The 17,165-nt window shown below is 38.6% G+C and overlaps 1 protein-coding gene and 2 non-coding genes across 4 annotated transcripts in view; 1 reads left to right on the top strand and 2 right to left on the bottom strand.

The window, feature by feature from the left end:
- LOC134819893 (uncharacterized) overlaps positions 1-14,268 on the top strand; it is a 30,532-nt gene extending 16,264 nt beyond the window's left edge. The window contains exons 6-13 of one of the 2 annotated variants that reach the window (XM_063830046.1): positions 6,065-6,165; positions 8,379-8,531; positions 10,346-10,402; positions 10,497-10,582; positions 13,151-13,262; positions 13,513-13,668; positions 13,814-13,908; positions 14,042-14,202. In XM_063830046.1, coding sequence (XP_063686116.1) covers positions 6,065-6,165; positions 8,379-8,531; positions 10,346-10,402; positions 10,497-10,582; positions 13,151-13,262; positions 13,513-13,668; positions 13,814-13,908; positions 14,042-14,120 — 839 coding nt within the window. In that variant the 3' untranslated portion in view covers positions 14,121-14,202. Of the gene's footprint in view, positions 1-6,064; positions 6,166-8,378; positions 8,532-10,345; positions 10,403-10,496; positions 10,583-13,150; positions 13,263-13,512; positions 13,669-13,813; positions 13,909-14,041 lie in introns of both variants that reach the window. The other variant, XM_063830047.1, reaches the window with a different exon arrangement.
- Positions 10,767-10,837, bottom strand: Trnag-gcc (transfer RNA glycine (anticodon GCC)). The gene has a single exon. It is a non-coding gene; the product is annotated as a tRNA-Gly (tRNA).
- Positions 11,271-11,341, bottom strand: Trnag-gcc (transfer RNA glycine (anticodon GCC)). The gene has a single exon. It is a non-coding gene; the product is annotated as a tRNA-Gly (tRNA).
- Positions 14,269-17,165: the final 2,897 nt, after the last annotated feature.

The raw sequence follows: 17,165 nt of genomic DNA, 5'->3' as shown, positions 1-17,165 counted from the left end.
TGGCCAGATAACGGATACGAGTACTCGGCTAAGAAAGGTGGCAGACTCGCTGCTACCAGCGACTACCCGTACAAAGCTAGTGATGAAGCCTGTAGGGGTGACTCTGTTCGTGATGCAGCAGTAGCCTACAAGATCATGGGAAGTGTTAGAGTCGGTGCTAGCGAGGATGATAACATACAGGCTCTGGGGGAGGGTTCCTTGTCCATGGCTCTGGAGGTTACCAGCAGATTCTCCCAATACGGGGGTGGTATCCTCACTGACAACTCGTGTAGTGGGGGTATAAATCACGGTGTTACTGGAGTTGGGTACACTGAGAGATACGTCCTAGTTAGAAACTCGTGGGGCTCCAACTGGGGTGACCAAGGCTACATCAAGATGGCTCGGCACCATCACAACTGTGAACTCTTCAAGTACAGCAGCTACGCTAAACTTGAAGCTACAGGTGTGCCTGATGAAGGAGGAAATGATAAGGCAACTGACTACCTTCCTGAAGATGATGAACCGACAGAGGAGCCGGCTCCTACTCCCGCTCCTACTCCAGCTCCTACTCCAGAATGTAAGGACAGAGCTTCAAACTGTCATGAGCTTCTAGATTTTTGTTCACCGGACAATAACGAAGTTGCGCAGAAATGGTGCCGGAAATCATGTGGTATGTGTGGGGATGGCTGCGAAAATCAGCATGGTCACTGTGAACAAAAGTTTTGTGAGTACCCTGAATTTGCTAAAAAGTACTGCAAGAAGATGTGCGGGCATTGTGATCAGTAGGATACTCTAAATCTTACAACTATATCGCTATCAGACTGTAGTGATGTCAGGGGTCGGAGAAGAACTATGGTCCTGATAAGGTCCTGATAAGTGACCGACCTCTCACCTTTAATCATTCAACAACTAGATATGATCTCCATTTATCTACATAATTATTGAGTATTCTTTGTCTTACCATCAGGTTGGTTAACCAGAAATTGAAAAATAAAAACAAAAATAAGAGTTTGGCGGATCGTAAGGAAATGGAAAACACAAACACTAAAACATATTATCAACTCTTAGCCGTGCACGTAACTCCCTGTGTCCAGAGAAAATGATATGAGCATAATTTATTACTCGTAACATCCTGTAATGGCACTGTCAAAACAAACTACTCAACACAAGACTCACTATAGGACCAGCATCGTGGGAATTTACCACGATTTCCTACAAATAGTCACGTTGAATGTTGATGCTGACACGTGTTATTAACTCGTAGCTCAAACCTAGGGTGGCAGCAACCTATGAGAGCATGATTACTCTCATATTACAAATTCTAATAGGACAAAAGGAGCAATTTGATCAACCTGCAAGCTGCAGTGGTGGAAATAAAGCGTCCGCCCATTTGCATTATAGACATATTCGACACAATTTCTTGTTAAATGTGGCTCTAATAATCATGATTGCAAATTTTCCCATGTTTCACATCGACTTGGAGAGTCGAAGACTTTTTATAATCGCAACATGACAAAACAAAGCGCAAGGAATTACAGGTTCATGGATGAAAAATAACCATGATAACAAAGTCCAAGAAAGGTTCCATACCGAAGATTGAAAGAAGAAAGCGAAAGGGAAAGATATTATTTCTAAAGGATATTAAGATGGGGTTCATATTGCAGCATTTGGTCGCGTGATTATAAGTTAGATAATTATTAATTCATCATGTTGATTAACTTACACAATATGGGCGCTGCCATACAGTACAGACCAGAAGAAAATGATACTGTATGTGGTTTAGGGAGCAGACTGAGAAGGGATATTTTAGGAGGGGGTGACTGTGGGAGGCAGTTGGAACTGCTTCGTTCCCATGGTTACAATTTAATCAATATTAATCATGATATTACAGTATAATTGTCTACCAAGCTACGAAACTGGGCGTCATGTGAAAACTTTGAAACATTTCGAACTGAACTTAAAAGTTATGAAGAAAAATATATCGATAACGGAGGACCTGGCGAGCTTTGGCAAGCAAACGGTACTTGCGACCAGCATTGATATGAGTTAAACATGACTTTAGTATTCCATTATAATACAGATAATAAAGTTGCAACCTCGCACGCTGAACTCGGTGATTTAAAGTTATTGTAGTTATTTAAAGTTATTGTAGTTATTTAAAGTTATTGTAGTGAGTTTGTAAAGAAGTACAAAGAATGGAACTGTGGCATGTGCCTGTTATGGATGGGGTCAGGGATTTAATCACACATATATTTAAAGTTATTGTAGTGAGTTTATAAATAAGTACAAAGAATGGTAGTGTGGTACGTGTTTATTGTCAGGTCACGAAGGTGCCTGCTGATTAAAAACAAACACACCCGTGAACATAATTGTAAAGAAATTCGCCGTCACGTGCCGTTTTGCGTGATCTGAAACCATGATATCTTATTTAAATCTATTGTCTAGCAAATGATGGGATTAGTTAAAGTTAATTAATAAATTGCTATATAAGATTTTGGTCTCGTAGTTGCAGATAATGATCCTGATAGGCTGGTATATTGATGCAAATGCCGACAAATATGTTCGTTACAAGTACATATCACAATCATTGTGAGTATAACTTGTGAAGTGTGCAAAAAAGTAAGAAAACTTGCCCTTTGATCACTGGAGTGGTTTCAAGGGTAACATTAAAAGGGTATAATATTAACAACAATAATTAGCACTTACTTACATAGACCGTATAAACAAAAGAGGAAGTACTCTAAACCTCAATACTACTCAGGCACTGAGATAAAAGGTAAAAATAAAAGGTAGCAACAGCAGGAAGAAGAAGAACAAAGGGTACTTTAAGAGGCTTTGTTTGCCTTCTCCTCAAGGGGATATGGGTCTTAATTGGGGTGAAAAGGGAGAAAGGGCGAACTTGTTCCATGATTATCTACCAGCTTACTTCCGTTACATATCTTGGAAGTTAAATATTCAAATCAAAGCGTGGATAAAGTGAGATATTAATTAAATCTAACGCTGTTATTTGAGTTTTGTAATCTAGTGAGCAAAACGTATGATCCCGGCGCAAACTTAAATTCTTTTGAATCATAATGTATCGATTCAAAAGAATCTGCAACCGTTTAGGTTCGTATGATCATGTAAAATCGCCCGAATCTTCAAGATTAGTCCTCTCCAAAAATATTTAAACAAAAATACTCAATATATAACGATTTCAACGAACCAAAAAACGCCCAAATGACCACCAAATGAGTTGCTCCATGACTTTAATGCGTGTAGCGGCAAGCCCCCCAAGCCCCTAATAGTATCATGTCGGTGAGAAAACGAAGGCAAGATAGCGCGCTTTACTGGGGATCATTGGTGACTTTAGCTCTGAATTTTGATTTATGACCAGCACTTGAAAACATATCTCAAACTCTACTGTCAGGACCCAATCCAGGCTGGACTTTTAAGTACGACTAAGCTGTAGGCTGGTCAGGTAACCATTAACACTGCATTGGTTCAGGTTGAGAGCCTATTAAAAGCTTGATCTTTAAAGAAGTCAAGAACCGGAAGGCAAGACAAACTGGTGATCTGGAGCAAATAGGGACGAAGTGTAGCAATAAAATAGAAAAATAAAAGGACTTGTTACTTATTGTCAGGCTCATAACCTGTAAAGTTTTAACGATCGCTATAAGATTGAATATCAAATATATGTTGGTTTCTGTTATCAAGTTATCAAGGCTATAAGCCTGCATATTTGACTATGCAAGATGGATAAATGAGCTGAGAGTTGTATTACAGTACAGACAAGGAAACCACTAATAGTAAATACAGAATATTTGTCCACTGATTTCGCTATTTGATAATTCTTTATAGCAGCTCGTCCGATCCCAGCAAATTTATTTGAGAACAGATTTATTCGTTTTATATCAATGTTAATAAACTTTGATCATTTGATCTGAATGATCAATCACCAGTACTACAGTAGGGATATATCAAATATCTGATTGAGATCTAATCTCTTTGTAAGGCTGCCTGGTGTCTGCTAAATCTTAGCAGACACCACGGTGCTGAATATTGAATATGTTATTGTTAAGGTATTTATTAGGTACTACCTAGACCATGGCTGGTTATCAAGTTCTGGCTGTGTGCCAGTTCTGGCTGTGTGCAAAGCGTTAATTTTAAAGAAGCTCACAAATTTGGCCTTTTTTTTATTAATGTATGGTAGCGATACGCAAATTTTTAAAAACATGTCCTTGTTGCCATATACTTTCTCATTGGATGTTGAATTTTGTCGACACCCCCAAGCATTCAAGCAATTCGTTTATAGCCGATTCGTCTATCCCGACCGAATCTACCAATCGAGAAACGTGCATATAATGGGGCTTTAAAATATCTTCTATGTCTGATTTCGGTAAAAATGCCAAAATTTTAGCTTAGTTGTACGTTTAATGTTAAAAACACGGAAGGTTAAAAAAGATATTTGAAGATGATGATAATACATCAGAAGTAAGAAGCTGAATCAATTGCACATTGGACATTCTCGAACGACGTATCTGAAAACAAGGTATTTCGGCGTTGTATTGGGGATGTTGGATATCTTCAAGATGAAATCTCATTAACCAGGCTTGCAGAGACGTTTATAGTATCTTAGTATCTTTGTTCTAAACGGTAAATAGTCTAAACTTCGTCATAATTAGGAGTGACCTCTTCATTCCATTGGGTTACTCTTATTCTAGATTTTAATTATACCAATGACATTTTTAACATACAAAGAAAACAATGACCATTAATCACTGAATATCAATGTTTTATATGATCAATTATTCTACAAAGATTAGCCTCAATGTCAAAGATGTCGGTGATTGGGAGACTTGTAGTGAAATACCGTTCCACCAGCTAGACATGACGTGAACGGTAAATGGTCCATATAGAAGACAGGCTTTACTCTGAACGTTAACAGAAAACTACTCAATAATCTTAATTGAAGTTGTAAACCCAACAATGTGTGCATCTTAGTGCAGCTGTTACGTTAAATAATCGTGACAAGCATGTCAAAAAGCCTAGTGTCTGGGATATCGGACCACTGCAGTCATTAGGAGCAATACATACTGATAAGGGTGTGCGTTTTGGGTTAAAAAATTTCAGTATCTTAATACAAGTGGCAAACATATCCGACAAACAGCAGTATAATACTAGCTCAGTATCCGCTACTCACCATTACATATTGCCAACGTGCACCATCTTTTGGCTGACATCTAATTGCATGATAGTTTATGAACTGTTTTTGATATAGGCTACATTGAATAATCATTAACTTGATAATTTCACAATCAGTGATCAGTTTAACAAAATGGATGGAGCATGGATTTAACTAGATAATCGAATTATTGACGTCCCTGAAGTGGTGCTTTTAGTGATTAGCGAAACCCTGATCTTTCTGCCCAAACGTTTGGCAAATGAAGTTAGACCCGAACCGACCCGAACCAGTCAAAAACAACCGAAAGTTTGGTCATTCGCTTTAAAACAATTATAAAGTTCAATCGGAAGGGCGGCAGTTGAGCACCTATAGTGGGTAAGAGAGGGATGGCAAAACAGAGCGCCAAAATCACCATATTCATGCATTGTGATCACTTAATGTGACATCTAACAAACAGTCACACTACCAATTACAAGCAATTAACAAGCAACATGGAACCTTGTAAAGACTTGAAGTTTTAAATGTTGAGCTGCACAGTGCTACAGTGGTAATGGATTGTGAAACCGGAAGTGACCCCTCTTTTTGGCAAATAATTGGTGGAGCTGTTAGAGACTGCGTCATGTTTTATCAATATTAGCCGCGCGGCGTCTTACTGTTTGTCTCAATCTTAAGTGTTGATTTGTTATCTTACTGACTACAAACTGGTATCTTACAATTCCTGGTATCGTAGATCTGGATACTGGGGGAGAACACGTGACTGTGTTTACATAAAGTAAGTGTTTCAACTAACCAGAGTGAACTATCAAAACCCACAATGTCACGTGTTTCACACACAAATATAATATGGTTAACCTCTCCACCAGTTCACACAATATCAAAACAAGCAGTTATATAACTAGTAGCTAACAACATCTCCTTTAGGTTGGGTACCCGTGTCGGCTAAACAAAACGACAGATCAATAGATTTTGCTTTTACCTCCTTCCTACGATATCTGGTGGAAAAGAAACTTAATCTGGAACAGGTAACATTACAGCGATTGAGAGATCTGAAGTTGACCTGTTTAAAACTACCTACCTATGTCTAATATATAACTAATATACTATATATAATAAACATATTATATAACTAATGCGTTTCAAAACTCTTACAAAGTTCGTCCTACGCAGTAGAACTTGAACTGGCGATAATTGAAGGGAATTGTAACCGTTACTATTTAAATTTAATCGATTTATAAATATATAATTATAATGAGCTATACAAATTGCGCAGAAATCACGCTGGGAATTTCTCTCGGAATTCATCTGAATGCCTATTATATATCAATTTGCCTGCATTTTCCTTGCCATTATAATTGATCTGCTTATTGAATGTCAATTTGTTTCAGCTGCAATTATATGTGAGCGCACTGGCTTGACTGCTCTGCTAACTTACTTGCTAAATGAACTTCCAAAATGAACCAGATCAAATGGATCTGGTTTCGTGCAGTGCACGAAATTTTCGGTTGGTTACCGAAAATATGAAATTCGTAAAGATGAGTTTACTAAAGTTCCCAAAGAACTAAGACTGAGTTAGAATCATTTACCCATTTAGTCTTTAGACTTGCAGAACTTGGATAAAACGCAGCAATGGGGATAGCAACATGGTACTACGCAATATGTAACAATAAGTATCAAATTGGTCGCAACATCAGGTGTATTACCCAAATAAAGACGGCCACGTCCAATCTCAAGTTGAGTTACTGCCCGAACTAGAAATACTATGATCATTATTTACAGAGCCGTGTCTGCCTCATTTCTATCCAGTTTGGAATGCGGATAATTGAGAACCGAATATCTCCGGTTTTTGTTTGCCTGTTTAGAAAATCGATGTGTAGTTGGTAGACGCCAATCCATGAAATCCTATTGGCATTATGAACTATTAAAAATAAGTGAAGATATCAACTGTTTGATAAGAAATATTGGTGTAAAACGGCAAACTTTAGTTTGGAAATAGCCATAATTACGATTGATTTAGATAATAAGTTATTACTTTCTGTAAGTGTAAAGTAAATATTAAATAGATTTGTTACTAAGCTCCACCTCAATCAAATATCAGTGATACTGATATTATAATCATTAATTTACAGGGTTTTTAGACCCATGTACTTGACTGGGACTTCAGTTACTGGGTTGATTACAACTTTCTTGCACAACATTAACATAATTATTGTTATTAATAAGATTATAATTAAGTTGTAAACATTAACATAATTATTGTTATTAATAAGAAATATAATTAAGTTGTGTAAGACAACTTATAATTAAGCCAGTAAATAAAGGTCCAGTCAGTACACCTGTACCGTAATGATTACGTGCTGAACCCCCTACAAATCTATGATATTTACCTTACAGTCAATTTTTAATTCAATATTATACATTAATATAGCATAATAAATCGAATGTGTCCACTGAACTATTAAATAAATCTAATTAGCTAGCTAGATAGGTATCTTGTAGTCAGATTATTAATGACTAATCCTTTAGAAACGCTGGGAAATTGTGTCTAAAAATAGTTCGAATTTAGCTTTCATTTTAGACTTCACGTCTCCCGAAATAAAACTGCGAACAAAGTGAAACAAGGAACTAAGTAACCTTGATAAAGTCCAATGCGTGACGAAAATTTGGTTTTACAGTTTACTTAGTTCCTTGTTTCACTTTGTTCGCAGTTTTATTTCGGGAGACGTGAAGTCTAAAATGAAAGCTAAATTCGTCTCAAACTCACGCTCCGCCTTAAGATCTATTTGTAAAAATAGTTCAACAGAACACTGGATGATCGAAGAATTGGTCTTCTGTGATGGTCTTTAACAAATATTTGGAAAAACTCGAGAAAAAAAGCGACCGAATATTGTCAAGGAAGTAACTGTTAGGCATAAAGAGGTGGAATCTTTGAAGCATGAATATTTGATTGATACGAGCCTAGATATGTTTAAAAATTTACATATGTGACCAATTAATAAAAATGTTTTACGACCGGACCAATTTTTGTACTTCCTCCTAGTAAAGATAATGGAGGAATGAAGCCCCACGTGCTACGTCTTTGCGAGGTTCAATAAAAGTAGCAGTGGATTACTACTTTTGGATTAGTGCCAGAGGTTTTGGTTTTGATTTCCTGCTTTCAGGTTTTCCGTCTGTTTTTACGTTTTACCTTCTCAAAATTATAATAAACATACAAACCACGTGACACTTAAAACGTCAGATTGCAGGTAAAATACGGGGATTGGAGAAGATAAAGACAATGAACACTGTGCCCACGTTCCTGCCGCCCAGCACCGCTGCAACCCGAATCCGGGACCGTTTCCAGCTGCCTACTGAGGATGAGAATGCAAAGAGACTTCCGCTAATTGAATATGTGAGTCTCTGCATAAAACGGGACGGTTACTGGTAAAGTACCTTTTTAAACCAAGTAAATAACTTAGACCTCAAATTTGACAGACAGCCAAAGTTAAGTCAACACAGCAAGTAAAATGAATAGAAATGGCCAAAATGGTACCTCCAAAATAGCACCTCCATACGATTTTTAGCCGCTCAAACATTAAATCATCTGGCTAAATCAGCTGCCCCATTTTCTTGAACAATAAATAAGATTGTCGCACGAAACAGGACCGTTGAACCGTTGGCTGGACACTGTACGTGTGACAAAACACACAGTGGAACTAGCATGCAATATGGGAGCCAGCGCGCTCCCCGCCTACGCTTCATATCAACATAGTAACTAGGTGCAAGATATTTGGTTTATACACCATTTGATGGGTTGTCCTCCCGGTGAGGATCGGGTCTGAGATTAGCTGTTTAGAATTCGAACTGAGGATTTGATCACGTGGTTAACAAGCCGGTAACAATTCCAGTCACGTGTTCTCATCATCCAGTCACGTGTTCTCATCTTCCAGTCACGTGTTCTCATCTTCCAGTCACGTGTTCTCATCTTCCAGTCACGTGTTCTCATCCTATGTTAAGAAACAATTCCTTCTGCACTTGGTCCAGAGTCAAGCGAATGTTCCACATCAAGTTGGGGTATATTCAGCTGTGTTAATAAACACTGATAGAAAAACTACAATTTATCTAATCAAGAACCGTATTAGAATCTCTCCACCGTCTTTGTCAACGAGAGGCTGGGTATTATCACGTGACTGCCACGTGACTTCATTGCTGTATTTATTTTTAGTAGAGCGTGCACCAGGGTTGCCCACGAGAGAATAACAAGTAGATGCTTTGTTTATTTTAGGGTGTGGCAACCCTAAAATAAGAGGGTGTCAGTGATATCATCGTAGGAAATATAGGAGGTGAAGAAGCGAATGGTATGAGAAGGAACTCGTTACATTACCTTATATGGTAGTGTTGCTATGGTTACATTGCCTTATATGGTAGTGTTGCTATGGTTACATTGCCTTATATGGTAGTGTTGCTATGGTAACAGTCTGGAAAACAAAAGAAGGAAACCCGTGGGGATGATGAACATAAGGTTACTCCAGTTACTCAGGATCAATCAGACGATTGGTGTAAGCTGAAAACTTGACTCTCTTTGTAACTCGTTGGTTGTCCAAAATGTCGTTGACAGAGAGGTGAACGTCTTGAAGATATTTGCCTTTAAGTTGTGCTATAGCTGGGCAACACCTCAGAAAATACTAGATGGTCCCTTTATCATGCTCGCACTTGGGACAAGCAATTATTGTGATTGATTCACGAACGTTATGAGGGTTTGTTAACCTTTGTAAGACCATAGTGTCCCGTTATATGATGCATTGCTATCCTTTATATCAGGCTGGTATTAATGAGGGTGACGAAGTTATCAAAAAGTTATGTAACAATAATGTGGTGCAATATGTTTAAGTTTGTTTTACTATAGTAATAATATAATATAGTAATAATATAATAATAATAATATATAATATAATTATTCATTCATTGAATAATTAATAAATCACAACAGGAAATGCGGAAATATATTGTTTTTTTCATCGGCTAGATATTTATTTATCAGGATGATAAAAGTGATTTGCCATGATGTTGTTCGTATGCACGATCTTACTTGATTCATGAATTTGATCATGTATTTCTACATCTTTGCAAACTTCATTTCATTTTTCATAACTTCATAATTCTACGAGAAAATAAAATATCTATAGATTCATCTTGTTAGTAATTAAATAACGTTTTATTTCACAGCATAAGCGCACCTTCAAGCACGTGCTACGATCTTTCGCCATCGCTTCTATTGGAGAGGTTTCACTTTCACTTTCACTTTCACATCTATATTATATTAATTCCATGTTTACTCGTGTACTCTCAAACATTAAAATAACAGTAAACCACCCAGGACCCAGTAGATGCTGAGTACACAATAATCAGACGATTAGTCGGAAAAGTAAGGAGGGGACACAAGGATTGGAGATTAGCTTACAGGTAATTACACGCCATATTATCTTATCTTTCAGGTAATTACACGCTATATTATCTTACGACTATGTCATAGTATTTTAATCTTGGTGGTGGGGAATGAAGAGTGGGGGCTGAGTTAGATCTGCACACATGAAGCGGGATGTTATTTTAAATAGACTACTTTTTAAAACAGGACATGTAAAAGAACTGCGTCGGCCGGGAATCGAACCCGGGCCTCCCGCGTGGCAGGCGAGAATTGTACCACTCAACCACCGACGCTGTTGCACATTATGTGAATATATTTTATCACAATAAAATAAACTGACAACAACTTGCTCTGCTTGCTCTTTACTTCCTTATCATCAATGAAGCATAATAAAGAAGATTAAAATCAAACCAACGATACAGCTAAGTATGACGTAACGGTAAGTGCTCGCCAATTGTCCTTTTATTTACAAAGTCTCAAAATTTTAGGGTTTTCTCAACTTTTGTTTAGCTCAAATCTCTAAGGTTAGTAAAATAAATTTAAGTCAGTCTTTCTTACTCTTAACTCAGAAGCCAAAGCAAACCCTTAGGACGAACATTCATGTAACGTTTATTAGTTCATGAAAAAATTAGTCGAACTACTATACAGTTTAATTTACCCGAGATTACAGTTCAATTTACAACGACATATTTTTTCCTTTACATAAAATGTTGTAGTAAAAAGAACTGCGTCGGCCGGGAATCGAACCCGGGCCTCCCGCGTGGCAGGCGAGAATTGTACCACTCAACCACCGACGCTGTTAGTGCATCATCGATCAAATTGTAATTATACAAAGTTATCCAAACTCTTATCGGTATAGTTCATCTATCATAATCTAATAGCTTAGATGACTGATTCATATTACCGTCCTCAGCCTGGTATCCTGAATTTATGTCTTTATGCGTAAAATTTTGGATGTTGTAAAGTAGGCTGCCCGGTGCCCCCGGCAGGTGGCTCCTGCCTCCTGGATTATATTTTTCGCCCATATTCTTTCGATATTTTGACAGAGTTATAAGTTATAATATATACAGTATAAGTTTGTCCCCAAAATCATTGTTTCTCGCTAGTCTCAGTGGTGAGTAATAATTTGTGAAGTCGGGATTAAGAGAAGTTATTCGCAATAGCCAATATCCTGCGAGGAGTGAAAAAGGAAGTAGACGAAAGGATGAAGTCTGAAGAAAAACACGGCTGGTATGGAGCTAAGGCGGTAGCCGGTAGGGAGTAATATTTTGTCACTGAATGATTAAGAATACGAAATCACATCTGGAACTCCAGTATAATTATAATAAGAATCGGCTAATATTAAGCATAGCATGAATAATGCTCTATTGACTGGCATTGCCATCATTTGGTCGCACTCAAAGAAGTACGTTGACGTAGGGCGCTAAATCATTGTAAAATAAAAACTACCCTGTCTCTCAAACTTAGTGTGACATCTTGTGTGAACGCGCGGCGCGTAATGCGATGATTAATTCGATCGACGCGACGCGAGGTGGGCTTGAAGTCAGTTTTGTTTATCATATTCTTTTATTTCTTTTGTTTATAGTTTATTGACAGAACCTTACTGGGCGGCACTCAGTCTGTCACTCCGCCATATCTTCAATCGGATTGTTATTGAACACTAAGCCTCGCCTGGGCCTGGGATCCTCAGGTACACTACACAGAACTGTAAAGGCGTAAATAGCAGTTTAAGGCTGATACTGGTGGGCTCTTTGAAGATTGGGAGAATGTTTATCAAATGCCCCTGGCCTAACTTTAATAACATCAACATTACCACGCTGCCCGACGTGGAGTCAAATCCTTTCAGTAAAAAAGGTACAAATTGCCATGCAGCGATTGCACTCAACAAAATTTCGGATAGGCAAAGCTCACTTTTGGCCGGACATTATATCCAAAAGCACCATTACAGTTTTACTATTGTAAAGACATCTATTATATACGCTGAGTCAGAAAATGCGCTTGTCGTCAGCAATCCTGGTCAATTTAAGGTCTTTCGTCTTAATTTCACTTGGGTAGCGGGAATTTATTAATACTTGGTTTGGCCCTAGGTAAGCAGTAAGCACATGGCAGTTCCTTTTGTGCTTCTTGCAGTTGGATAGTTTGAAAATATTTTGAGAATAAGGGTTTCAAGAACAGTACTTCACAATTTCAATGGTTGTGACTGGTTAGAAATATTCCGCAATAAACCATAATGAGCATCAATTGAAGGATACAAATTAGAGGCTTGTGATTAAGGGGATGCTAAGCAAACAGTCTCAAGTTTGATCACGTTTCAAAAGTAACGTTACTAATTACCACTGATTACTACGAATTAACTTTTTACTAAGGATTGCAGGCAAAGTTTGTACTGACTGTTATATTGGTACTTTATTTGTCGGAAAGAAACATAACAGTGTTCCGTCACCCATAAAGGGTCGTATATCTGATACATCACCACAATTTTGGTAATTTATTTTTGAAGCCAAGAAATTTATGGTTTATCTTAGTCTTACTTCAGGTGTCACATCTGAAAATCATGGTGACAGAATTGATGTTTGGAATGAATTTTTAACTAATTATTCTTTCAGGAGGTTCAGAAAGTCTGCTTATGATTACCACATAGCCCCCAGTACCAACTGCAGTATCGAGGAACTTATACTTAATATAAAGGAGAGACTCCCTGGAGAACATGCTCTAAAGGTTGGCTCTCTAGTAAAGAAGAAGTATACAGGCCCTGATATAGGAAATTAGAAAGTTTTCGGCCAGTATTTCTCAAACCTTCACTGATGTTCTGATTCACTACTGATCTTATCAACTTATAAAAAGTTGTTGAAGAAACTACATACATATTCAGTAAAATCCCAGCAATAATTTTTAGGCATTTTGAAATGCTTCTTTACCGGTAAACAAAAGTTTCATATATAATAGATGCCATGATGTTAATTACCAGGTAGTAGAGTTCCAAGGATGGATCAAATTGGAACTGGACGACGAAGTGGTGGACATAGACGAGCTGGATGACGATGTGTTAGAAGTGGTAGACTGCTTCAACTACGAACTCTTCCCCAACGCTGCATACGTGGCATCTACCGTTAAAAATGCTATGGTAAATCTCAATTCAACAATTTCCTGCAGATTTGGGAAAGTATTTTTACGTCGAAAAGATATTTTCCCTCAAGTACTTGATAAAGTGAAAGGTTATTTCTTGATAGTTAATCACTGGATTTGACTATGATTTTAATGTGTTCCAGATATCAATATCAGACTGCACAGAACGCCTCACGGAGCTACAAGTTCCAGTGTCGTGCAGTGATCAAGTTAAACTTAATAAACAAGAGATCTCCAGGTAAGTCTGTACTCTATAGACACCATACTGAGGTCCTCCTAATAAGAGATTTTTTTACTTTTTTTTAAACCTGTCGGAGGATTAATACATGGTTAACTTGTTCCAGACTTCCACTTTTACTCTCCACTAACAGGCTGCTACAAATGTGTGAGTCCTCAACAACAGAGGTAAACACTCTACGAAAGGCGATCGAGGTGGCTGCTCTTTGGTGACGCAGTAAACCTGAACTAGCAGTCTTACGCGTTCTGAAGTTCTGTAGAAACTAGAAAGTGACGACCAACTTGTCCTTATATCTTCACAGGGTCATCTCGATTATTCTTGTTGTGACACCTGGTGTGGACATATTCAAAACGTATTTTTAAACATTTTTTGTTTCATTTTTAAACCAACTCTGGTCAGAAACATAATATAGTGACAAAAAGTGAAAGTTACTGAGTAACCATTGACTTAAGCATTAAGAGCATAACACTATGATACATATAATAATGCGATTACTAACGAAATAAGTACGTCTAGATAGTAACAATCACGAACTGAGTACATTAGTAGGTTAAGTGATTCGTTATTGATGATTTTCGGGAAGATTTTGTGAATGGAATATCTGATTGTGTATAATTTTAAATTGTTTGCTCAACTGCAGTGGCGTAACGAAGGGCCCCGCTGACCCCACTTGCACTGTGCGGGGGGGGGGGGGGGGGGGGGGCATCTAAGGAGGCGCAAAATCGTCGTTGGATTGTGGGACATTTTTGAAAAACTCAACTGAGGTACTACTACTAGCAAAACTGCGCGTTTTGCTCTAGAAACACAATTTTTTTTAAAGAGATTTTACCGGCGATTTTACCGGATGATAATTAATCACTCTACACTCGACTGTCACGTGACTTTTTCAACCCGTTCTCTAGCTGGTCCTGAACGACTATTCGAAACCCTAACCCTCTTATCTGATCCCAACCCTAACCCTAACCCAATCCTTAACAAAAGCATATGCTGAAACCCTAACCCTAACGAGAAATTAGACTAACTTCCTTATACGGTCATATCACGTGATCGAGACAGTTTTTCGCCTATATCTCGTCAGGGGATCATTTTAACCCTATGTCATGGGGGGTGATTCGGAATCAGCGTCCGAAAATACATCGATTGAGGTTGGTTTCACCTGTCGGGGGCCCTTTTAGAACAATCTCGAAGATCGACTGTAGAGTGATTTAGTACGCTCGGATTTTACCGGCGTATCCTCTAAAATCACCTAATTTGTCCTATTTTAGGGAGAGGCGCCAAAAGGGGAGGGAGCGCGAGCGTATTTTTGGCGGGGGGGGGGGGGGGGTTGACGCGGATGTTACTCTTCTAAATTTCTTCGAAGTAGCGCGCGCTGCGCTTTCTTCTCGAAGTCGATGGCAAGTGCTACGAAGTAGCGCGCGCCGGGCCAGACCATTAACAATGGTTAAGGGGGGAGGGGGGCGCCAACAGGCAACGTAACCAGTTACGCCACTACTCGACTTGAACTGGTGACTAAAAACTGTTTCTAGTAATACAGGCAGTGAGTGAACTTATATTACGTTTGAGGTTGAATTGACTTCGAGTACTAACAGTAATTTTAATTTTTAAAGTGATTCTTTCCTGTAGCTGTTTTTCCTGTAGTTTTTCGGCACAGTACACCCGGCCCTCTGTGTGAGACTAGTGTTCATAGTTTGAGCCAAAAAATTACATTTAACTTTGAGCCAAACATACTTCATATCCAGAAATTTGGCAAAAATCCTTTAAATATGTGCAGTGTTTGGTAAAAATTTTTTCGGATACTCTACGCGACGTACCCTTGAACGGTCCCACATTTTTATGGTTTGTGGATCACGTTGAGTATTAATAGTAGATTTTCATTCAAATCTACGCTGATTGCTAATATTTGGTACTATTATTGAAGAAACTTTGAAAATGTTGTGAATTATTGTAACCTGTTAATTAGACAGCAAATGACCCCGTAGAGAAGGCGACAGTTCCTGACTCCAATAAAGCAGAACAAACTAAGACCGCCTCAAATACTTCTACCCCTGAGAAGACGACAGCAATTGAGTCCGCAGAAGCAGATCACGCTATGACTGTCATAAATTCGTCTACCCCTGAGAAGGCGACAGTTACTGACTCCAATAAAGCAGAACAAACTATAAAGACTGCCTCAAATACTTCTCATCCTGAGGAGACGACAGCTCCTGCCCCACCGAGTGTGGAGACACAGAGCACCATCGACCCCTCGAAAGAGTCGGCACCGGACGCGGCATTCATTGATACCAAAACTCTTAAACTGTTTCTGAGTAAAGAAACATTGGTGCAACTTGCTGACCGAAACTCGAAATCTAAAATCATCGAGCTGGTGAAGCTGTGCCACATGAGAGTAGCGCATACTTCAGAACAAAACAGGAAGATGGTTCTTGACCACCTGTTGGATGCTTCGCAAGGAAAAGTGAAACTCCAGCCGAGTCTAATCGATAAACTTGTCAAGAGACTTAATGATGAAGCAGTCACTGCCGAACTGATGAACATGGGTCTTGAGGTGCCTCAAAGTGCTAGAATGCGTAAAAACGCCCTTGAAACCTACCTCAATAATGAATTCAGTACTCTTAACTCAAGTGACTTCAATGAAACCTGTTGCTTGGAAAAAAGTAGAATCGGAAGCCCTAAGACAAAAAACAAAACCCAAAGGGAAAGAAAAACAAGAGCAACAAAAAGACTAGGGCAACCAAGAAAACTAACGACAATGCAGCTAACACTACCGCAGAAACGAGAAATTGTGCTAATGTCACTTCGGATAGCAATGCTATATTACATGCCACTCAGCAGAACGGAGAGGATGATAAAATCACTGAAAACACCGATGAACCGTCTGCACAAGACTCAAAGACTGCTAGGTGTTTTCCTACCACACCAGAAGAATCTGCTGAACCACATGAACTTGTCCCCAAGAAAGGCAAACCAAAAATCGGAAGAACAGAGGAAAAAAAACCAGACCCAACAAATCAAGCTACTGGAAGCCTTGGAATGAGCAATCCAGCATTTGAAAAACCCCTCAAAATACTTGAGAATAGTATTCTCAAGCTCCAAGAAACAACGAGCAATCAACAAGCTCAGCTGGAACTTTTCAAGAGAGACCAAATAGCCAAAAGCGTCGACGCAGAGTTGTCAGACCTGAAAAGCAAAGTGCTATCCCTCTTAGAGATGATAAAGATTCAGCAAAGCACCCTTGACAACCTTGTTAATCAAAGATC

Source organism: Bolinopsis microptera, chromosome 8 (assembly GCF_026151205.1).
Source record: "Bolinopsis microptera isolate Bmic1 chromosome 8, MBARI_Bmic_1.0, whole genome shotgun sequence".
In the NCBI taxonomy this organism is placed as follows: domain Eukaryota; kingdom Metazoa; phylum Ctenophora; class Tentaculata; order Lobata; family Bolinopsidae; genus Bolinopsis; species Bolinopsis microptera.
This window is presented reverse-complemented; position numbering and strand designations above follow the sequence as displayed.